The following is a 19412-nucleotide window of genomic DNA, read 5'->3' on the forward strand; positions in this document are numbered from 1 at the left end:
GCTCTGTCACCCAGGCTGGAGTGCAGTGGCGCAATCTCGGCTCACTGCAAGCTCCGCCTCCCGGGTTCACGCCATTCTCCTGCCTCAGCCTCCGGAGTAGCTGGGACTACAGGCGCCCGCCTCCACGCCCGGCTAATTTTTTTTGTATTTTTAGTAGAGACGGGGTTTCACCGTGGTCTCGATCTCCTGACCTCATGATCCGCCCGCCTCGGCCTCCCAAAGTGCTGGGATTACAAGCGTGAGCCACCGCGCCCGGCCAGCACCTTTTTTTAGAGTAAGTCCAAACATCAGTGTGTTTCAGATAGAAAACAAACGGTATGTAGAATCAGAGGGGAATCAGCCCTGACAAATCAGTACAGCAGAGAGCGAAGATAAAAAATAAATTTTGATTGTATTACTGTCATTTAAAAGAAATGTGTGTCACTTATAGTTCATTTATACATATATTTTGTGTACATGTCATATTATACAATATCTTCTTCTGTCACTCAAGTACCAAAACTTTCATTTACCAACTTAAAAACAATGAAAGAAACTGTTGTTGGGATGGGATGTGTAACTGTCAAATGCATACTTCTTTTCCCCCACCCTCTGTTGTCTAAAATTCGACCCTAAGGTATTATTTTTAGTTATGGCTTCAATCTCTACTAAAATGCAAATTCTCCCAAAATAAGAATTATTAAAGGTATTCCCTGTTGCCCTTAAGTATACATAATTGAAGAAAAGGTAAAAATAATTTTGGGGACTGGTAGGACAATGTAGGGAGATAAACGTTGCAGACAGGTAAAATTTAGTGGTAGAACTTTCTAGCTTTGGAAGAAGGGGAGCTTTGGAAGGCCCGAGCCCAAAAGAGGTATGCCATAATTCCTATGTAAAGTTTTAGAAGTGAGATTTTGCTCTGAGACGGTATAGTCCCACCAAGATTATGGTTTTTCCAAGAACCTGTGCTGCTGGGAAATAATCCAGAACTTCTTGTGCAACCTATTCCTTGCCTTCTTGCCAGGACTGGCTGCTGGCCACATCAGCATGTTGGTCTTCGGAGATGAAACACACAGCCACTTTCTGGTGATTGGTCAGGCAGTGGATGATGTGCGCCTTGCACAGAACATGGCTCAGATGAATGATGTTATTCTGTCACCAAACTGCTGGCAGCTCTGTGACCGGAGCATGATTGAAATTGAGAGTATTCCAGATCAGAGAGCAGTTAAGGTGGGTGTGATGCTGCTACTTGCAGAAAGTTCTGCCAGCCTGTAACAGAGGCCCCCTGCCAGAAGAGTCACTGGGCACACTGGTTTCATAAAGCTCCTGGGCTGGAGATTGGGATGGGGTCAGTCTGGGTTGGGCTACAGAGGCTTTAGTCCAGGGCAGCTCCTCTGGGAGGAGTCCAGGCTGGTGAGCTTGAGGAGAAAATGATTAGGCTTCTTTGTGGGTAACTGAGGATATGGAATTTGGGGATTGAGGTCTTTTGAGGGGCTAGTGACCTTCTTAAGGAACCAGAAGGGTCTGCCGGTTCATCCAGGAGCAGAGGGGAATAGTTTTAAAGGCTGTCATTGACCCTCACTTTCTTTACCCAACACCCTCCTAACCCAGAGTGAGGGATCACTGAGGGTAAAGATTGGAGTTGAGCAACTGCGGCGAAGTTCAGTGATAGAGAGACTTTTCCAGTGGCTCTGCCTAGTAGAAAACATTGTGATTAAGTTGCAGATTGACTATAAGCAGAACTGTCCCTGGGATATGGCCAATTAAAAAAGCTGTGCTTTGAGGGTATGAAAGTGGAAGAAAGGTGTGCTGCTAGATGAGCCAAAGGAATGGGACTACGTGGCAGAAAGAAAGAAAAGACAGAGAATCTGTGCAGATGCTGGCCAAGATGGGAGGCACTCCCACACTCATGCATCAGCCTACAACCCTCACCACCACTACCCACTCCTCAGTCTTCCAGCAAGACATATCCAGCCTGCATGGCCTAGCTGGCTCATAGCAATAGCCCATTCCCATCCTTTTCAATCGTTGTTTTTTTTGTTTTTTGTTTTTTGTTTTTTAAGACGGAGTCTTGCTCTGTTGCCCAGGCTAGAGTGCAATGGCGCGATCTCGGCTCACTGCAACCTCCGCCTCCCGGGTTCAAGCAATTCCCTGCCTCAGCCTCCTGAGTAGCTGAGATTACAGGTGCCCACTACCACACCCAGCTAATTATTTTTATTTTTTTTTATTTTTGAGACGGAGTCTCGCTCTGTCGCCCAGGCTGGAGTGCAGTGGCGCGATCTCGGCTCACTGCAAGCTCCACCTTCCAGGTTCACGCCATTCTCCTGCCTCAGCCTCTCTGAGTAGCTGGGACTACAGGCGCCCGCCACCACACCCGGCTAATTTTTTGTATTTTTAGTAGAGACGGGGTTTCACCATCTTGGCCAGGCTGGTCTTGAACTCCTGACTTCATGATCCACCTGCCTCAGCCTCCCAAAGTGCTGGAATTATAGGTGTGAGCCACCATGCCCAGCCTCTCTTCAATCATTCTTTATACCTTTAAAAAGTGTTTTAACTTTGAATTCATGTTAGACTTACAGAAAAGTTGAAAAAATAATACAGAGTTTCCATATATCCTTCACCTATGTTAACATCTTTCATAACCAGACTGCAATAGTCAAAACCAGGAAATTAACATTGGTACAATACTACGCACTAGTTAAAGACCTTATTTGAATGTCACCAGTTTTCCCACTGCAGTCCTTAGTGGAATGTTCCAGGACTGTATGCATGATCTCACATTGCATTTTGTTGATATTTTTGCGTAGTCTCCTGCAGTCTGTAACAGCACTTCAGTCTTTCCTTGTCTTTTATGACCTTGACACTTGAGAGTTGTCAGTTATGTTGTCAAACATCTCTCTGTTTAGTTTTGCCTGATGTTCTCTCTCTCTCTCTCTCTCTCTCTCTCTATATATATATATATAGTTTGTTTGTTTTTTTTTTGAGATGGAGTCTTACTCTGTCAGCCAGGGGAGAGTGCAGTGGCATGATCTCAGCTCACTTCAACCTCTAACTCCCAGTCTCGAGCAATTCTCCCACCATAGTCTCCTGAGTAACTGGGACCACAGACATGTGCCACTACGCCTGGCTTTTTTTTTTTTTTTTTTTTTTGGTAGAGACAGGATTTCACCATTGTTACCCAGGCTGGTCTCGAACTCCTGAGCTCAAGCAATCTGCCCACCTCAGCCTCCCAAAGTGCTTGGATTACAGGCCTGATGTTTTCTGTTTATTGGACTAAGTTTATGCTTTTTTTTTTTTAACCAAGAATACCACAAAAATGAGGTCATGCCACCCTCAGTGTGTCATCACATGTGTCTCATGATCTTCATGTCTTATGACTGGTGATGCTCCTAATTCCTTTTTGGCCATCAGCCCCCGTCCTTTAATACTTACAAGAAAGAAATGGTGTGCAGTTTAACCAGGTTTTATTTGAATTAAAACGTCATGAAGGACAAAAAGCAGGAAAAAGTTCTAAGGGCGGAAAAGTGTAAGATTAGTCCCCCTTGGAATGACCTTCTCTGTACATATACCAAACATTGAGATATGAGTGAATACTGTAATTGGAAAGATTTTTTAAATTTTCAATTTAAAATTTCAATTTTACAAATCAAAGATTTTTGGTGTTTAAGTGTGCCAATCACTGTTCAGTCAAAAGCATACTCTCTGACTTTCTGCTGAGAAATTACACTCCGAAGGGTTAAACAGTTCTCAGAATAACTGAAAACTTCTCATTTTCTTTTATTTAGGTTAACTTCTTAAAACCACCCCGTAGTTTTAATTTTGATGAATTTTTCACAAAGTGTATGACCTTCATGCATTATTATCCTTCTGGTAAGCACAAAAGTAAGTACCCACCATGGAAAAACGCCTTCGCCTCTACCAGTGGTCAGTAGGGTCTTATACCAATGCCAACAGCTTCATTACTAGTGGGTGGGCTCCTCAACACAGCTCCTGGTCCTTACCAACACACAAAGGGGACCTGCTTCCCATTCTCCAGGACAGCAATTCTAAGTATGACACTCCCCACACCGTCCACCTCTCCCTATGCACTGACTCCTTTCCCTTATCCATCAAACATTAATAAGTATCCCCTAGGATAAAAGAAAAAGTAAAGCTTCTTTGCGTGCTGCCTTCCCCTCCTAACCTTCACCAATAAACTTCTCGGAAAAGTAATCTGTAAATGTATTTATACCTGTTCTTATATCCCCTTATTTATTTATTTATCCAATAAATATTGATTGCAAGCACCTTGATGTCTGTGCTCACCTGCTCTTCAATCTTGCACCGCTGACATCTAGCTTCTACTCTGGTCCCCTGCTGTCTACTGAGACTGTTTATGTCAAGGCCGCCAAAGACCATTAATTTGCCAAACCAGGTGACCTCTTCTCAGACCTCATCCTAGATGGTTGACCGTAGCTTATGCTCTTTTCTTGGACACTACCTTCTCCTTTTTCCTTGGGTTCAAAAGTATTAGTCTTTTCTAGTTTTGCCTTTACCTCTCAAATCACCTATTTTCAGTCCTCTTTGCTTAGTTTCCTTCCCGTGTCTTAAATGTTGGTGACTTCAGGGATCTGTCTTTGACCTTCTAGTCTTCTCTACTCACTTCTTAGTGAACCATTTATTCGTGCTTAACTTCCATATGAGTAAGATGAGGCAAATAAGAAGGCTGTATCACAAAACTTAAGCAGACACTCACTCTCAAGGTCCTGCAAGTTGCTTATATCACCCGAGTCTCAGACCTAACTGCCAGAATTCACTTCAGTCTTTTGTCCTGAATTCTAGGACAGATTTTTGTCCTGAATTCATAAAAAACAAACAAAATACCCTGCCTATAGGCTACTTCCACTGGATGTCAAATAGGCATCTAATATTAACTATCTGAACTTTAGCTACTTACCCTTCCCTGAAAACTCCATCCAAGCGAGAAACATCAGAAACATCTTTGAATCATTCTTTCTCATCATTTATGTACGGGTCTGGAATATTTGAGATGTTACATATGGAAGACTGTACTTTTACAAAGCCACAATAGGCAGTGGGGTAGGGAGTGGGGAGACTGTACAAACATTGATCAGGAAAGGCGGAGAACCTCTCAGAAGCTCCAGAGATGAAGGAGAAAGCCTCATGACATTACCCACTCCTTGAGCTTTACTAATGCCATCTCCTCGGTCTTAATGGTACCTTCTATAAAGGGTTTCTTCAGGCCTTACTTTGAGCACCGTAATACTGCAATGCAATTCCTTTTTTTTTTTTTTTTTTTGAGACGGAGTCTCGCTCTGTCACCAGGTTGGAGTGCACTGGCGCGATATGGGCTTACTGCAACCTCTGCCACCCGGGTTCAAGCAATTCTCCTGCCTCAGCCTCCTGAGTAGCTGGGAATACAGAGGCGCGCCACCACACCCAGCTAATTTTTGTATTTTTAGTAGGGACAGGGTTTCCCATGTTGGCCAGGATGGTCTCCATCTCTTGACCTCGTGATCTGCCTGCCTTGGCCTCCCAAAGTGCTGGGATTACAGGTGTGAGCCACCGTGCTCGGCCTGCAGTGTAATTCAGTGTAACTCCACCTGGAGTTAGTGCAGGATTTCGTTGGTTGAATCCTCTACAAACTTCAGACACTAGCTGCAAGCTCTGGGATCCCCAGACCAACTACCTACAAATTTGGGGATCTCCTTAATGCCCTAAGGTTCAGTAATTCACTGAAATGACTCACAGAACTCAGCAAAGTGCTACACTTACAGTTACAGCTTTATTATAAAGGCTACAAATCAGGACCAGCCAAATTAAACACACACACACACAGACACACACACACACACAGACACACACACACATTTTTTTCACACTATCATTTTCTTCCCTGCTGAAAACCCTTCGCCATTTCTGTCTCCCTTATTTTTTGACTCCCTCCAACTCATTCCTACCATCTCTTATCAGTCTATCCTAGAGCATAAAACTACCAATCTTTATAGTGAAGGGAACCATAGAGATCATGAAGCTCAACTACTCTTTTGCCAGGTGAGGAAATGGGAGGCAACCAGGGCAGCAAAGTGACTTCTCCAGGGTCACACAGTGAAGCAGTATCAAGCCTGAGATCAGAAACCAGTCTTCTTAATGTTATTCCTGCTGCCCTTTCAACTCTACCATCCCCTTCATTCTGTCACCTTGCTCCTCTCTTGTCATTCCCTCATTTGTTTGTTCCCATCTCCTGTGTCAATAGTTCTAAACCAAGTTCAGAAGTGAAAATCTCCCTAAGTCCCAAAGCATCATGTCTGTTTGAACAAGGTTTTGAGCTACATGTGACTGAATTTTGGGAAACCCGTAACCTCTAAGAGCTCCTCTTTGGATTTCCCCTGGCCCTTTCGGCCCCTAGGTGTCCCAGAGTCTCCTGACAAGTGTAAGGACAGGAAGGCCCACTGCCCAGGAGGATAGGGACTGGGAGCCTCCTCTCGCTAGCACTGCAGAGCCAAACTTCCCTCTCTGAGCCTGCACCCTCCTTCTGCCTTCTTAGACCTCCTGAGGCTTGCGTGCACGCTGAAGCCTGATCCTGAACTGGAGATGTCCCTACAAAAGTATGTGATGGAAAGCATTTTGAAGCAGGTATTTTCATAATTGAATTTATTGGCTTTGGGGATGTCAGGGATCTGGACAGCTGGAATTTTAAGATTTAAGAAAAAAAACCAGCAGCTACTAGTAAATAGTAAAATGTTCCATTAAAATAAAAAGACTTCCTTTTTTTTTTTTTGAGACAGAATCTCGCTTCACCCAGGCTGAAGTGCAGCGGCATGATCTTGGCTCACTGCAACCTCCGCCTCCCGGGTTCAAGCAATTCTCCCGCCTCAGCCTCCCACATGCGCCACCACACCCAGCTAACTTTTTGTATTTTTAGTAGAGATGGAGCTTCACCATGTTGGCCCGACTGGTCTCAAATTCCTGACCTCAAGCAATCTGCCCGCCTCACCCTCCCACAGTGCTGGGATTACGGGCATGAGCCACCACACTGAGCCTAAAAAGACATTCTCTATGCGTAGGTGACTGTGAAATTCATTGTTCAGATCTCGATACTTTCAAAGAGGTCATTGTTCATAATTATAATATGACAACAGGCATAAAATAGGACTGCGTTGCCTTATATAATTGGGCAAATGGGAGCTGTTATGTGGGCACCCTTTCTATATGCCACATAGCAGAAAGACTTCAAGTGGATGAACATTGGTACACGATTTCTCCAAGTAATTTGCATTAGATCTTAAGTTTTGAGATTTAACAATGCAGGTAATTAGAATACTCTGAGCTACCTCCACCCTCCAGTGTTTTCTCTTTTTATTCTCTTAATCTTGGTTCTCTCAAATTTATTAATCCATGTGAATTATAACTGTCTCTTATTACTCACCATATGCCAGTCACTCTGCTTGTTCATGTATTTATTCTTTACAGTCCTTGGTAGATATTTTTATCCTCATTTTACATGTATGAGAAAACTGAGACCCAGAGAACACTACAACCTTTCTGAGGTTGTCAAGTAAAAGATATAGCTAGGATTTGAACCCTAGTCTGTCTGACTTCTACAATTTTTGCACAGGCTATCCACCCTCCTAATATATGCCTGCTTTAATGCTTAGTCCCATCAAAATGCTGTTGTGTCCTGGAGGAAATCTTTGTAACAAAGCCCTGTCCAGTGGGTAGCTGCCTTCATAGAGTGAATTGGAGAGGTATCAGAATGCACCCTGCCACCTTCAGCCCATTGTAAAAACATTACTCCTAGTGCCTGCAATTGCTTGACTCTTCATGGCTTTTGAAGCTTAAAAAGTCACCCCATTCTCCCCTAGCCATTCTCAAGAGATATAATACATTATGCTTCTTTAATTGCAACCAGCTGAAAACAAGGTCTTTAGCAATGGAATATAAGATGGACTCTGCGAGTCACTGGGAAAATTCCAGGTAGGAAAAATGTTTACCTGGTGAAGAGGTACAGCTAAGAGGGTTGAAAACAAGACCAAAGACAATCTTTTACAACTTTACCAAAACCAGACCATGCACCCAAAGAGGAGAAGTCCTTAAAGATACTATAGTCCTCTTTTCCAAGCCAAAACTCAGAATACATAGTCCGACAGAAGTTTTTTATTTGTGAATTATTTTATTTGAAAAATCAAGGCCAGGCTCATGCCTGTAATCCCAGCACTTTGGGAGGCCCAGACAGGTGGATCACTTAAGCCCAGGAGTTCAAGACCAGCCTGGACAACATGGCAAAACCCCATCTCCACAAAAATACAAAAATCAGTTGGATGTGGTGGTGCGTGCCTGTAGTCCTGGCTACTAGGGAGGCTGAGGTGAGAGGATCACTCGAGCAAGGAGACGGAGCTTGCAGTGAGCCGAGATGGTGTCACTGCACTCCAGCCTTGGGGACAGAGCAAGACCCTGTCTCTAAAAAAAAAAAAAGAAAGAAAAAAATCAGCACATTGGTTAATTAGAAATTATTAAATCTCTTTTTAAAAAGAATAAAATTACATGAAACCAGGGCCTTCTAGGCAGTTAGGAAGCATGGCTGCATTATTCCCTATACCAATTCCTTCTTTAATCTAGAAAATGTGCTTCACATTGTCGTTGAAGAATCTGACACTTCTTGTGCTATTTCGGAGAGAAAGTGCAGTGATTTTCCCCCATTGGTTTGCTGTGTATTTAATTAACAAAATTCAGGGATGATGATTGGCAGGGATAATTTGGGAACACTCTCCTTTCTTTTTTTTTTTTTTTTGAGACGGAGTCTCGCTCTGTCACCCAGGCTGGAGTACACTGGCGGGATGTCGGCTCACTGCAAGCTCCGCCTCCCGGGTTCACACTATTCTCCTGCCTTAGGCTCCTGAGTAGCTGGGACTACAGGTGCCCGCCACCATGCCTGGTTTTTGTATTTTTAGTAGAGACAGGGTTTCACCGTGTTAGCCAGGATGGTCTTGATCTCCTGACCTCGTGATGGGCCTGCCTCAGCCTCCCAAAGTGCTGGGATTACAGATGTGAGCCACCATGCCCGGCCCAACACTCTCCTTTCTTTTCACTGTGCCTGTTGTGTTGGAGAGAAGAGGGGACCTAAATGAAATATACCACCCCAGAGAGGCAGGAGAGTGTGGCAGATTAAATGTTAGATGAGCCAGGCGTGATGGCTCATGCCTGTAATCCCAGCACTTTGGGAGGTCGAGGTGGGCGGATCTCCAGGTCAGGAGTTCAAGACCAGCCTGACCAACATGGTGAAACCCTGTCTGTACTAAAAATACAAAAATTAGCCAGGCGTGGTGGTGCACACCTGTAATCCCAGCTACTCAGGAGGCTGAGACAGGAGAATCGCTTGAACCCTGGAGGCGGAGGTTGCAGTGAGCCGAGAATGCGCCACTGCACTCCAGCCTGGGTGACAGAGCGAGACTCTGTCTCAATAAATGAATAAATAAATAAATAAATAAATAAATAAATAAATAAATAAATGTTGGATGAGGAGTCTGGAGATTTGGGTTCCAGTTTATTGTGTCTTTATGTGACCTTGGGAAAGTTGTGTTACTTCTCCATACATCAGTTATCTAATCAGTAAAATGGGGATAATAATACTGATTTCATTTTGTTTGAACATAGAGTAGGATAGAATGTGAAAACATTCCAGAAGTTACCTAATGAAAATAGAAGGTTGAATTACACAGCATGCTATTCTTATCCATAACTATAAAAATAAGAGAGCCAAACTCCCAGATGGCATCTGTGGACCTGCCTGGGGCCTGGGGGAACTCGTCACCCTGAAGGGAAAGACACAAGCCTGGCTGGCTTTGCCACCTGCTGATTGTAGAGTTCTAGAGCCTTGAACAAAAATAGGTGGTAGCCTGGTAGTAGTCACAGTGGACCTTGGGCAATATCCAGTGCTGTGCTGGCTTCAGGTCTGACCCAGTGCAGTCTCAGTGATGGTAGCCACAAGGGTGCTTGTGTGACCCCACCCCCAGCTCCAAGCAGCTCAGCACAGAGAAATAGAGACTCCATTTGTTTGGGAGAAAGTAAGGGAAGAGAACAAAGTCTCTGCCTGGTAATCCAGAGAATGCTTCTGGATCTTATTTAACACCACAAAGGTGGTACCTCTATGAATCTGCAAGAACCATAGCATTACTGCACTTGCGGTGCTCTGTAATACAGATATGGCTTAGATCACAACACTCAAGTTTGTTTGAATATATGGAAAGCCTTCCCAAGGAGGACAGGTACAAACAGGCCTAAATGTCAAAGACTACAATAAATACCTAACTCTTCAATGTCCAGACACTGATGAACTTCCACAAGTATCAAGACCATCCAGGAAAACATGACCTCACCAAAGGAACTAAATAAGGCACCAGGGTGGAGAAACAGAGATATGTGACCTTTCAGACAGGTAATTCAAAAAAGCTGTTTGAGGAAACTCAAAGAAATTCAAAATAACACAGAGAAGGAATTTAGAAACTTTCAGCCATGCTAACTACGAAAACAAGAGAAAAGACCCAAATAAATAAAATCGGAAATGAAAGAGGAGACATTACAACTGATACCACAGAAATTCAAAGGATCATTGGTGGCTACTATGAGCAATTATATGCCAATAAATTGGAAAATCTAGAAGAAATGTATAAACTCCTATACACATACATCCTACCAATATTGGACCCTGAAGAAATCTAAAACCTGAACAGATGAATAACAAGTAACAAGATCTAAGCCATAATAAAAAGTCTCCCAGCAAAGAAAAGCCCGGGACCCGAAGTACTCACTGCTGAATTCTACCAAACACTTAAAGAAGAACTAGTATCAACCGTACTCAAACTACTCTGAAAAATAGAAGAGGAGGGAATACTTCCAAACTCATTCTATGAGGCCAGTATTACCCTGATAACAAAACCAGACAAAAGTACATTAAAAAAAAGAAAGCTACAGGCCAGTATCTCTGATGAATATTGATGTGAAAATCCTCACCAAAATATTAGCAAACTGGGTTCAACAACATATTAAAAAGATCATGAATCATGATCCAGTGGGATTTATCCCAGGGATGCAAGGCTGGTTGGACATATGCAAATCAAACACTGTGATATGTCTTCATCTACAGAATGAAGGACAAAAATCATATTATCATTTCAGTTGATGCTGAAAAAGCAGTTGATAAAATTCAACATCCCTTCATGATAAAAATTCCCAAAAAACTGTGTATAGAAGGAACATACCTCAACATAAGAAAAGCCATATAGAATAGACCCACCGCTAGTATCATAATGAATAGGGAGAAACTGAAAGCCTTTCCTCTAAGATCTGGAACACAAGGATGCCCACTTTACTACTGCTTTTCAACATAATACTGGAAGTCCTATGTAATCAGACAAGAGAAAGAAAGAAATGGCATACAAATTGGAAGGAAGAAGTCAAATTATCCTTGTTTTCAGATGATCTTATTATATTTGGAAAAACCTAAAGACTCTACCAAAAAACCATTAGAACGGATAAACAAATTCAACAGGGTCACAGTATACAAAATCATAATACAAAAATCAGCATTTCTATATGCTAACAGTGAACAATCTGAAAAAGAAATCAAGAAAGTAATCCTGTTAACAATAGCTAAAAATAAAATTAAGTACCTAGTAATTAACCAAAGAAGTGAAAGATCTCTACCATGAAAACTACAAAACGTTGATGCAAGAAATTGAAAAGGCCACAAAAAAAATGAAAGATATTCCATGCTCATAGATTGGAAGAATGTTCATACTACCCAAAGCAATCTACGGATTCAATGCAATACCTACCAAAGTACCAATGACATTCTTCACAGAAATAGAAAAAAAATTCTAAAATTTACATGGAACCACAAAAGACCCAGAGTAGCCAAAGCTATCCGAAGCAAAAAGAATAAATCAGGAAGAGTCATATTATCTGACTTCAAATTATACCACAGAGCTATAGCAACCCAAATAGCATAGTACTGGCATAAAAACAGACACATAGACCAGTGGAACAGAATAGAGAACCCAGAAATAAATTCATACATCTACAGTGAACTAATTTTTGACAAAAGAGACAAGAATATACATTAAGGAAAAGACAATCCCTTCAATAAATTGTGCTGGGAGAATTGAATATCCATATGCAGATGAATGAAACTAGACTCCTATCTCTCGCTATATACAAAAATCAAGTCAAGATGGACTTTGAGACCTCAGACTATGAAACTACTACAAGAAAACATTGGGGAAACTCTCAGGGACATTGGAGTGGGCAAAGATTTATTGAGTAATACCTCACAAGCACAGGCAACCAAAGCGAAAATGGACAGATGGGATAACATCAATTTTTTTTTTTTAGAATTATTTTATCAGATAAAAAATTAGTTTCATTGGTGAGTTTTTTTAATCTTTTATTTTTATATTTATTTATTTTTTTTTATTATACTTTAAGTTCTAGGGTACATGTGCACAACGTGCAGGTTTGTTACGTTATGTATACATGTGCCATGTTGGTGTGCTGCACCCATTAACTCGTCTTTTACATTAGGTATATCTCCTAACGCTATCCCTCCCCCCTCTCCCCACCCCACGACAGGCCCCGGTGTGTGATGTTCCCCACCCTGTGTACAAGTGTTCTCATTGTTCAATTCCCACCTATGAGTGAGAACATGCGGTGTTTGGTTTTCTGTCCTTGCTATAGTTTGCTCAGAATGATGGTTTCCAACTTCATCCATGTCCCTACAAAGGACATGAACTCATCCTTTTTATGGGTGCATAATATTCCATTGTGTATATGTGCCACATTTTCTTAATCCAGTCTACCACTGATGGACATTTGGGTTGGTTCCAGGTCTTTGCTATTGTGAATAGTGCCGCAATAAACATACATGTGCATGTGTCTTTATAGCAGCATGATTTCTAATCCTTTGGGTATATACCCAGTAATGGGATGGCTGGGTCAAATGGTATTTCTAGTTCTAGATCCTTGAGGAATTGCCACACTGTCTTCCACAATGGTTGAACTAGTTTACAGTCCCACCAACAGTGTAAAAGTGTTCCTATTTCTCCACATCCTCTCCAGCACCTGTTGTTTCCTGACTTTTTAATGATTGCCATTCTAACTGGTGTGAGGTAGTATCTCATTGTGGTTTTGATTTGCATTTCTCTGATGGCCAGTGATGATGAACATTTTTTCATCTGTCTGTTGGCTGCATAAATGTCTTCTTTTGAGAAGTGTCTGTTCATATCCTTTGCCCACTTTTTGATGGGGTCGTTTGATTTTTTTCTTGTAAATTTGTTTAAGTTCTTTGTAGATTCTGGATATTAGCCCTTTGTCAGATGGGTAGATTGTAAAAATTTTCTCCCATTCTGCAGGTTGCCTGTTCACTCTGATGGTGATTTCTTTTGCTGTGCAGAAGCTCTTTAGTTTAATTAGATCCCATTTGTCAATTTTGGCTTTTGTTGCCATTGCTTTCAGTGTTTTAGTCATGAAGTCCTTGCCCATGCCTATGTCCTGAATGGTGTTGACTAGGTTTTCTTCTAGGGTTTTTATGGTTTCAGGTCTAACATTTAAGTCTTCAATCCATCTTGAATTAATTTTTGTATAAGGTGTAAGGAAGGGATCCAGTTTCAGCTTTCTACATATGGTTAGCCAGTTTTCCCAGCACCATTTATTAAATAGGGAATCCTTTCCCTATTTCTTGTTTTTGTCAGGTTTGTCAAAGATCAGATGGTTGTAGATGTGTGGTATTATTTCTGAGGGCTCTATTCTGTTCCATTGGTCTATATTTCTGTTTTGGTACCAGTACCATGCTGTTCTGGTACCAGTACCATGCTGTTTTGGTTACTGTAGCCTTGTAGTATAGTTTGAAGTCAGGTAGCATGATGCGTCCAGCTTTGTTCTTTTTGCTTAGGATTGTCTTGGCAATGCAGGCTCTTTTTTGGTTCCATATGAACTTTAAAGTAGTTTTTTCCAATTCTGTAAAGAAAGTCATTGGTAGCTTGATGGGGATGGCATGGAATCTATAAATTACCTTGGGCAGTACAGCCATTTTCATGATATTGATTTTTCCTATCCATGAGCATGGAATGTTCTTCCATTTGTTAGTGTCCTGTTTTATTTCGTTGAGCAGTGGTTTGTAGTTCTCCTTGAAGAGGTCCTTCACATCCCTTGTAAGTTGGATTCCTAGGTATTTTATTCTCTTTGAAGCAATTGTGAATGGGAGTTCACTCATGATTTGGCTCTCTGTTTGTCTGTTATTGGTGTATAGGAATGCTTGTGATTTTTGCACATTGATTTTAACATCAAGTTTTAAAAGTTTCTGCACAGCAAAAGAAACTATCAACAAAGTGAAGAAATCAAAGAAAGTATTTGCAAACTACCCATTTGACAAGGGATTAATCACCAGAATATATAAGGAGTTATAATAGCTCTATAGAAAAAAATCTAATAATCTGATTAAAAAATGGGTAAAAGATCTTAATAAGGCCAGGCGCAGTGGCTCACACCTGTAATCCCAGCACTTTGGGAGGCCGAGGCAGGCAAATCGCGAGATCAGGAGTTCAAGACCAGCCTGGCCAACATGGTGAAACCCCGTCTCTACTAAAAATACAAAAAATTAGCTGGGCGTAGTGGTGGGCGCCTGTAATCCCAGCTACTCAGAGGCTGAGGCAACAGAATCGCTTGAACCCAGGAGGCGGAGGTTGCAGTGAGCTGAGATGTGCCAGTGCACTCCAGCCCGGGCGACAGAGTGAGACTCTGTCTCAAAAAAAAAAAGATTGAAATAGACATTTCTCAAAGGAAGACATAGAAATGGCAAACAAGTATGTGAAAAATATGTGAAAAGTATGTGAAAAGGTGCTTAACATCACTGATCATCAGATAAATGAAAATCAAAACTACAATAAGATTATCATCTTACCCCAGTTAAAATGACTTTTATCCAAAAGACAGGCAATAACAAACGCTGGACAGGATGTGGAAAAAAGGGAATCCTTGTACACTGTTAATGAGAATGTAACTTAGCACAGCCACCATGGAGAACAGTTTGAAAGTTCCTCAAAAAGCTAAAAATAGAGCTACCATACAATCTAGAAATTCTACTCCTAGATACATACTCAAAAGAAAAGAAATCAATATATTGAAGAGATATCTACACTCCGATGTTTACTGCAGTGCTATTCACAATAGTTAAGACTTGGAAGCAGCATAAGTGTCCATCAACAGAGAAATGGATAAAGAAAATGTGGTACATATACACAACGAAGTCCTATTCAGCCATAAAAAAGAATGAGATCAGTCATTTGCAACATGGATGGAACTGGAGGTTATTATATTAAGTGAAATAAACCAGATATGGAAAGAGAAATCACATGTTCTCACTTATTTGTGGGAGCTAAAAATTAAAACTATTGGGCTGGGCACGGTGGCTCATGCCTGTAATCCCAGCACTTTGGGAAGCCGAGGCGGGCAGATCATGAGGTCAGGAGCTTGAGACCAGCCTGACCAACACAGTGAAACCCCGTCTTTACTAAAAATACAAAAATTAGCCAGGTGTGGTGGCACGTGCCTGCAATCCCAGCTACTCTGGAAGCTGAGGCAGGAGAATCGCTTGAACCCAGGAGGCAGAGGTTGCAGTGAGCCAAGATCGTGCCACTGCACTCCAGCCTGAGCAACAGAGCGAGAGTCTGTCTCGAAAAAAAAAAAAATTAAAACGATTGAACTCATGGGGATAGAGAATATAAGGTTGGTTACCAAAGGCTGGCAAGGGTAGTGGGGGATGAGGAGGAATTGGGGGTGGTCAATGAGTACAAAAAAAGAGAAAGAATGAGAAAGACCTAGTATTTGCTAGTACGACAGGGTAACTATAGTAAAAAATAATTTAATCATTGATATGGTTTGGATTTGTATCCCCTCCCAAATCTCATGTTGAATTATAATCCCCAATGTTGGTGGAGGGGACTGGTAGGAGGTGATTGGATCATAGGGGTGGATTACACCCTTGCTGTTCTCGTGATAGTGAATGAGTTCTCATGGGATCTGGTTGTTTAAAACGGTGTAGCACTTCCCCCTCCTCTCCTCTGGCCATATAAGAAGTGCCTGCTTCTCCTTCATCTTCTGCCATATTGTAAGTTTGAGTCCTCCCCAGCCATGCTTCCTGTATAGCCCATGGAACTGTGAGTCAACTAAACATCTTTTCTTTGTAAATTACCCAGTATCAGGTAGTTCTTTATAACAGTGGGAGAACAAATTAATACAACCATACATTTTAAAAATAACTAAAAGAGTATAATTGGATTCTTTGTAACACAAAGGATAAATGCTTGAGGGGATGAATAATCCATTTACCCTGATGTGATTATTATGCATTGCATGCCTGTATCAAAATATCTCATGTAACACAAAAATATATACATCTACTATAGACCTACAAAAATTAAAAAATGTTAAGTTTTTTTTAAAAATAAGAGAGCCAAAAAGAACAGTAGTTATTTCCCTTATTGCAATGGCTCATACTGGCATGAGGAAGCCAGCAGTTGGGGTAATGGAGTGGTTGCTGGCCAAAAATTAGCACATGTGTAAGTCCCCACTGGAAGAGAGGGATTTTGATTCTATTTCCATCTGCTCCACTTCAGGCATGCTGGCTCTGTCATGTTGTACCTCACCCATTCTGAGGTAGACATTCCCTAGATGATTTCGGGTATGAGGTGGGGGTGGTGTTCGGGGAGGGATCCACTGCCAAGGACACCTACAGAAAGCTGCTCTCTACTTTGCAGATTGATGACAAACAGCTTCAGGGCTATTTGTCTGAGCTTCGCCCAGTGACGATTGTGTTTGTGAACCTGATGTTTGAAGACCAAGACAAAGCAGAAGAGACAGGCCTAGCCATCCAGGATGCCTATATGCACATCACTTCTGTCCTGAAGATCTTCAAAGGCCAAATCAATAAAGTCTTCATGTTTGACAAGGTAAGTGTGAACTATGGGATGGGAACCTACCAGTAGTTTGAGGTTAGCATTCATGGACAAGCACATTGGTGAGACAGAGAATAGACACAGGAAATTTAACCTAGAGGCTGGGCGTGGTGGCTCATGCCTGTAATCCCAGCTCTTTGGGAGGCGGAGGTGGGCGGATCACTTGAGGTCAGGAGTTCAAGACCAGCCTGGCCAACATAGTGAAACCCTGTCTCCACTAAAAATGCAAAAATTAGCTGGGTGCGGTGGCATGTGCCTGTAATCTCAGCTACTCAGGAGGCTGAGGCAGGACAATGGCTTGAACCTGAGAGGCGAAGGTTGCAGTGAGCCGAGATCGCGCCACTGCACTCCAGCCTGGGCTATAGCGTGAGACTCCGTCTCAACCAAACAAAAAAAGAAATTTAACCTAGAAGGCCAGTCTTTATTTATAATTATAACTTCTATGGTGGATATGGCACTTACTATGTGCCAGGCACTGTTCTCAGGACCTGATCTGTATTGACTCATTTCATCCTCATGACCACTCTGAGCGGTAGGTGCTCTGGTCATTATCCTCATTATATAGATGAGGATGCTGAAACAGAGATTAAGATACCAGGACAAGGCGAGATTACGTTTCGCTCATGATCATCAAGCTAGTAAGAGGGAGGCTGGGATTCAAACCCAGGCAGTCTGCCATCCCCGTCTGAGCTCACTATGCTGGGCTACCTCTCACTACACATAAGTCTCCAGCCCAGCGCATGATGTATTACCCAGGGGTTTCAGGTCAGGAGTCTAGTAACCTTCACACCCCAGAAGCTTGTTTCCAAGAATGCCCACTTGCCATGTCAACACCTCCAGTTCCCCTTTTATTTTCATCCATGGCAGGGAGGGGACTGCCTCTGGCTCCCAGGTGTTTTCACTCTTGTTCTTTTTTTTTTTTTTTTTTTTGAGATGGAATCTTGCTCTATTGCCTAGGCTGGAATGCAGTGGCATGATCTCGGCTCACTGCAACCTCCGCCTCCTGGGTTCAAGCGATTCTCTTGATTCAGCCTCCTGAGTAGCTGGGATTACAGGTATGCGCCACCACACCTGGCTAATTTTTGTATTTTTAGTGGAGATGAGGTTTCGCCACGTTGGCCAGATGGGTCTCGAATTCCTGACCTCAAGTGATCCACCTGCCTTGGCCTCCCAAAGTGCTGGGATTACAGGCATGAGCCACTGCACCTGGTCTTCGCTCTGTTCTTAATCAATTCAGAGAAAAGTTATGTGATGAACAAATGACCACAGATGCATATGTGAGAATTGATTTCCCATCTCAATTTCTTCTGTGTAGTAAAAGCAGAGCACTTAATTACCGCCCCACATCCACTCACTCACTAATTCAACAAGCATTTACTGAGCATTTCATAGAAGATGAAAAGCTAGGGCTGGGCAGCAGAGATGAGTAACACACATATTAACACAACCAGGCAGGAAGCATGCATTCCATATGAGATGAACCAACTCTGTGCTATGGGAGTTCTGGGAAAGGGATTAATTCCAGCCTGGTGCCCCCAGTATCTTCTTCAGTATTGACTCATGGGTATCATAAGAAAAGAGTGTAGAATCTAAGAGAACAGTCTTTCGTGTCTTGCAGACATGGCTCCAAAGATTCCCAGCTGTGAGACTTAGCAAGTCATTGAACTTCTCTGAGCCTTGGTTTATTCCTCTTTGAGTGGGGATAGTATTTGCCTCAAATGATTGTGGAAAGTTTTAAATAATGTAATATGTGTGAGGCACTTGGTGTAATGCCTATCTTAGAGTCAGCACGCAATAAATGAGAGCTATCATTCCATTGCTAGGGGGAATCAAAAGCTCTTACCAGGCCACTACATAAATTTGCAGGCAAAAGCTCCCCGCTTCCCCCAAAGGGGCTGCCCTCTTTACATGTACCTAGAAGCAGGGTTTCCCCCTTCATGTCAAGGCAGATCCCAGTCCTTTTTAAGATCTAACAGTTGATCAAATTCTTTTGGAGAGGGTTGAAGAAATTGAGGTATTTTAGTGTTCTTTGCATTTTATCAGGATGTAACATGTCAAAAACTCAAAATTTCAACCCATCACCCTTTATTCACAATGTGCTTTTTTTACAGACAACAGCACCTGACTGAGGTCATTTTTTAAGTGACTAATACTACAAATGCCAAGTTTTAGAGTTGAATCATTGCATGGAACAGTTAGCTTTATGATAAGAAAACCTACTCGCAGCCTAAGCCTTTATCCCTAAGAATGATAACAGTATCTGCAAAGTACTTCATAGTTTACGACGACTTTTTGAATATATATAACACATTCTTTTAGTAGCCAAACACATCTCAGCGGGTCTACAGTATATCCATTTTCAGACAGATAAAAGGAAGTTCCTAGATTTTAATTTACTTATCTAAGTTTCCACATTTGAGAAGTGGC

The 19412-nt window shown here is 42.1% G+C and overlaps 1 protein-coding gene across 4 annotated transcripts in view; it reads left to right on the forward strand.

Annotated features, from left to right (window-relative positions):
• ADCY10 (adenylate cyclase 10) overlaps positions 1 to 19412 on the forward strand; it is a 103213-nt gene that overhangs the window by 14100 nt on the left and 69701 nt on the right. For 2 of the 4 annotated variants that reach the window (XM_032161087.2, XM_058442195.1), the window contains 4 exons: positions 1004 to 1209; positions 3765 to 3861; positions 6527 to 6615; positions 16788 to 16979. In XM_032161087.2, coding sequence (XP_032016978.1) covers positions 1004 to 1209; positions 3765 to 3861; positions 6527 to 6615; positions 16788 to 16979 — 584 coding nt within the window. The remainder of the gene's footprint in view (positions 1 to 1003; positions 1210 to 3764; positions 3862 to 6526; positions 6616 to 16787; positions 16980 to 19412) is intronic. The other 2 variants (XM_058442196.1, XM_058442197.1) reach the window with 2 other exon arrangements.

This window comes from Hylobates moloch, unplaced genomic scaffold, assembly GCF_009828535.3.
Source record: "Hylobates moloch isolate HMO894 unplaced genomic scaffold, HMol_V3 SCAFFOLD_8, whole genome shotgun sequence".
NCBI lineage: Eukaryota > Metazoa > Chordata > Mammalia > Primates > Hylobatidae > Hylobates > Hylobates moloch.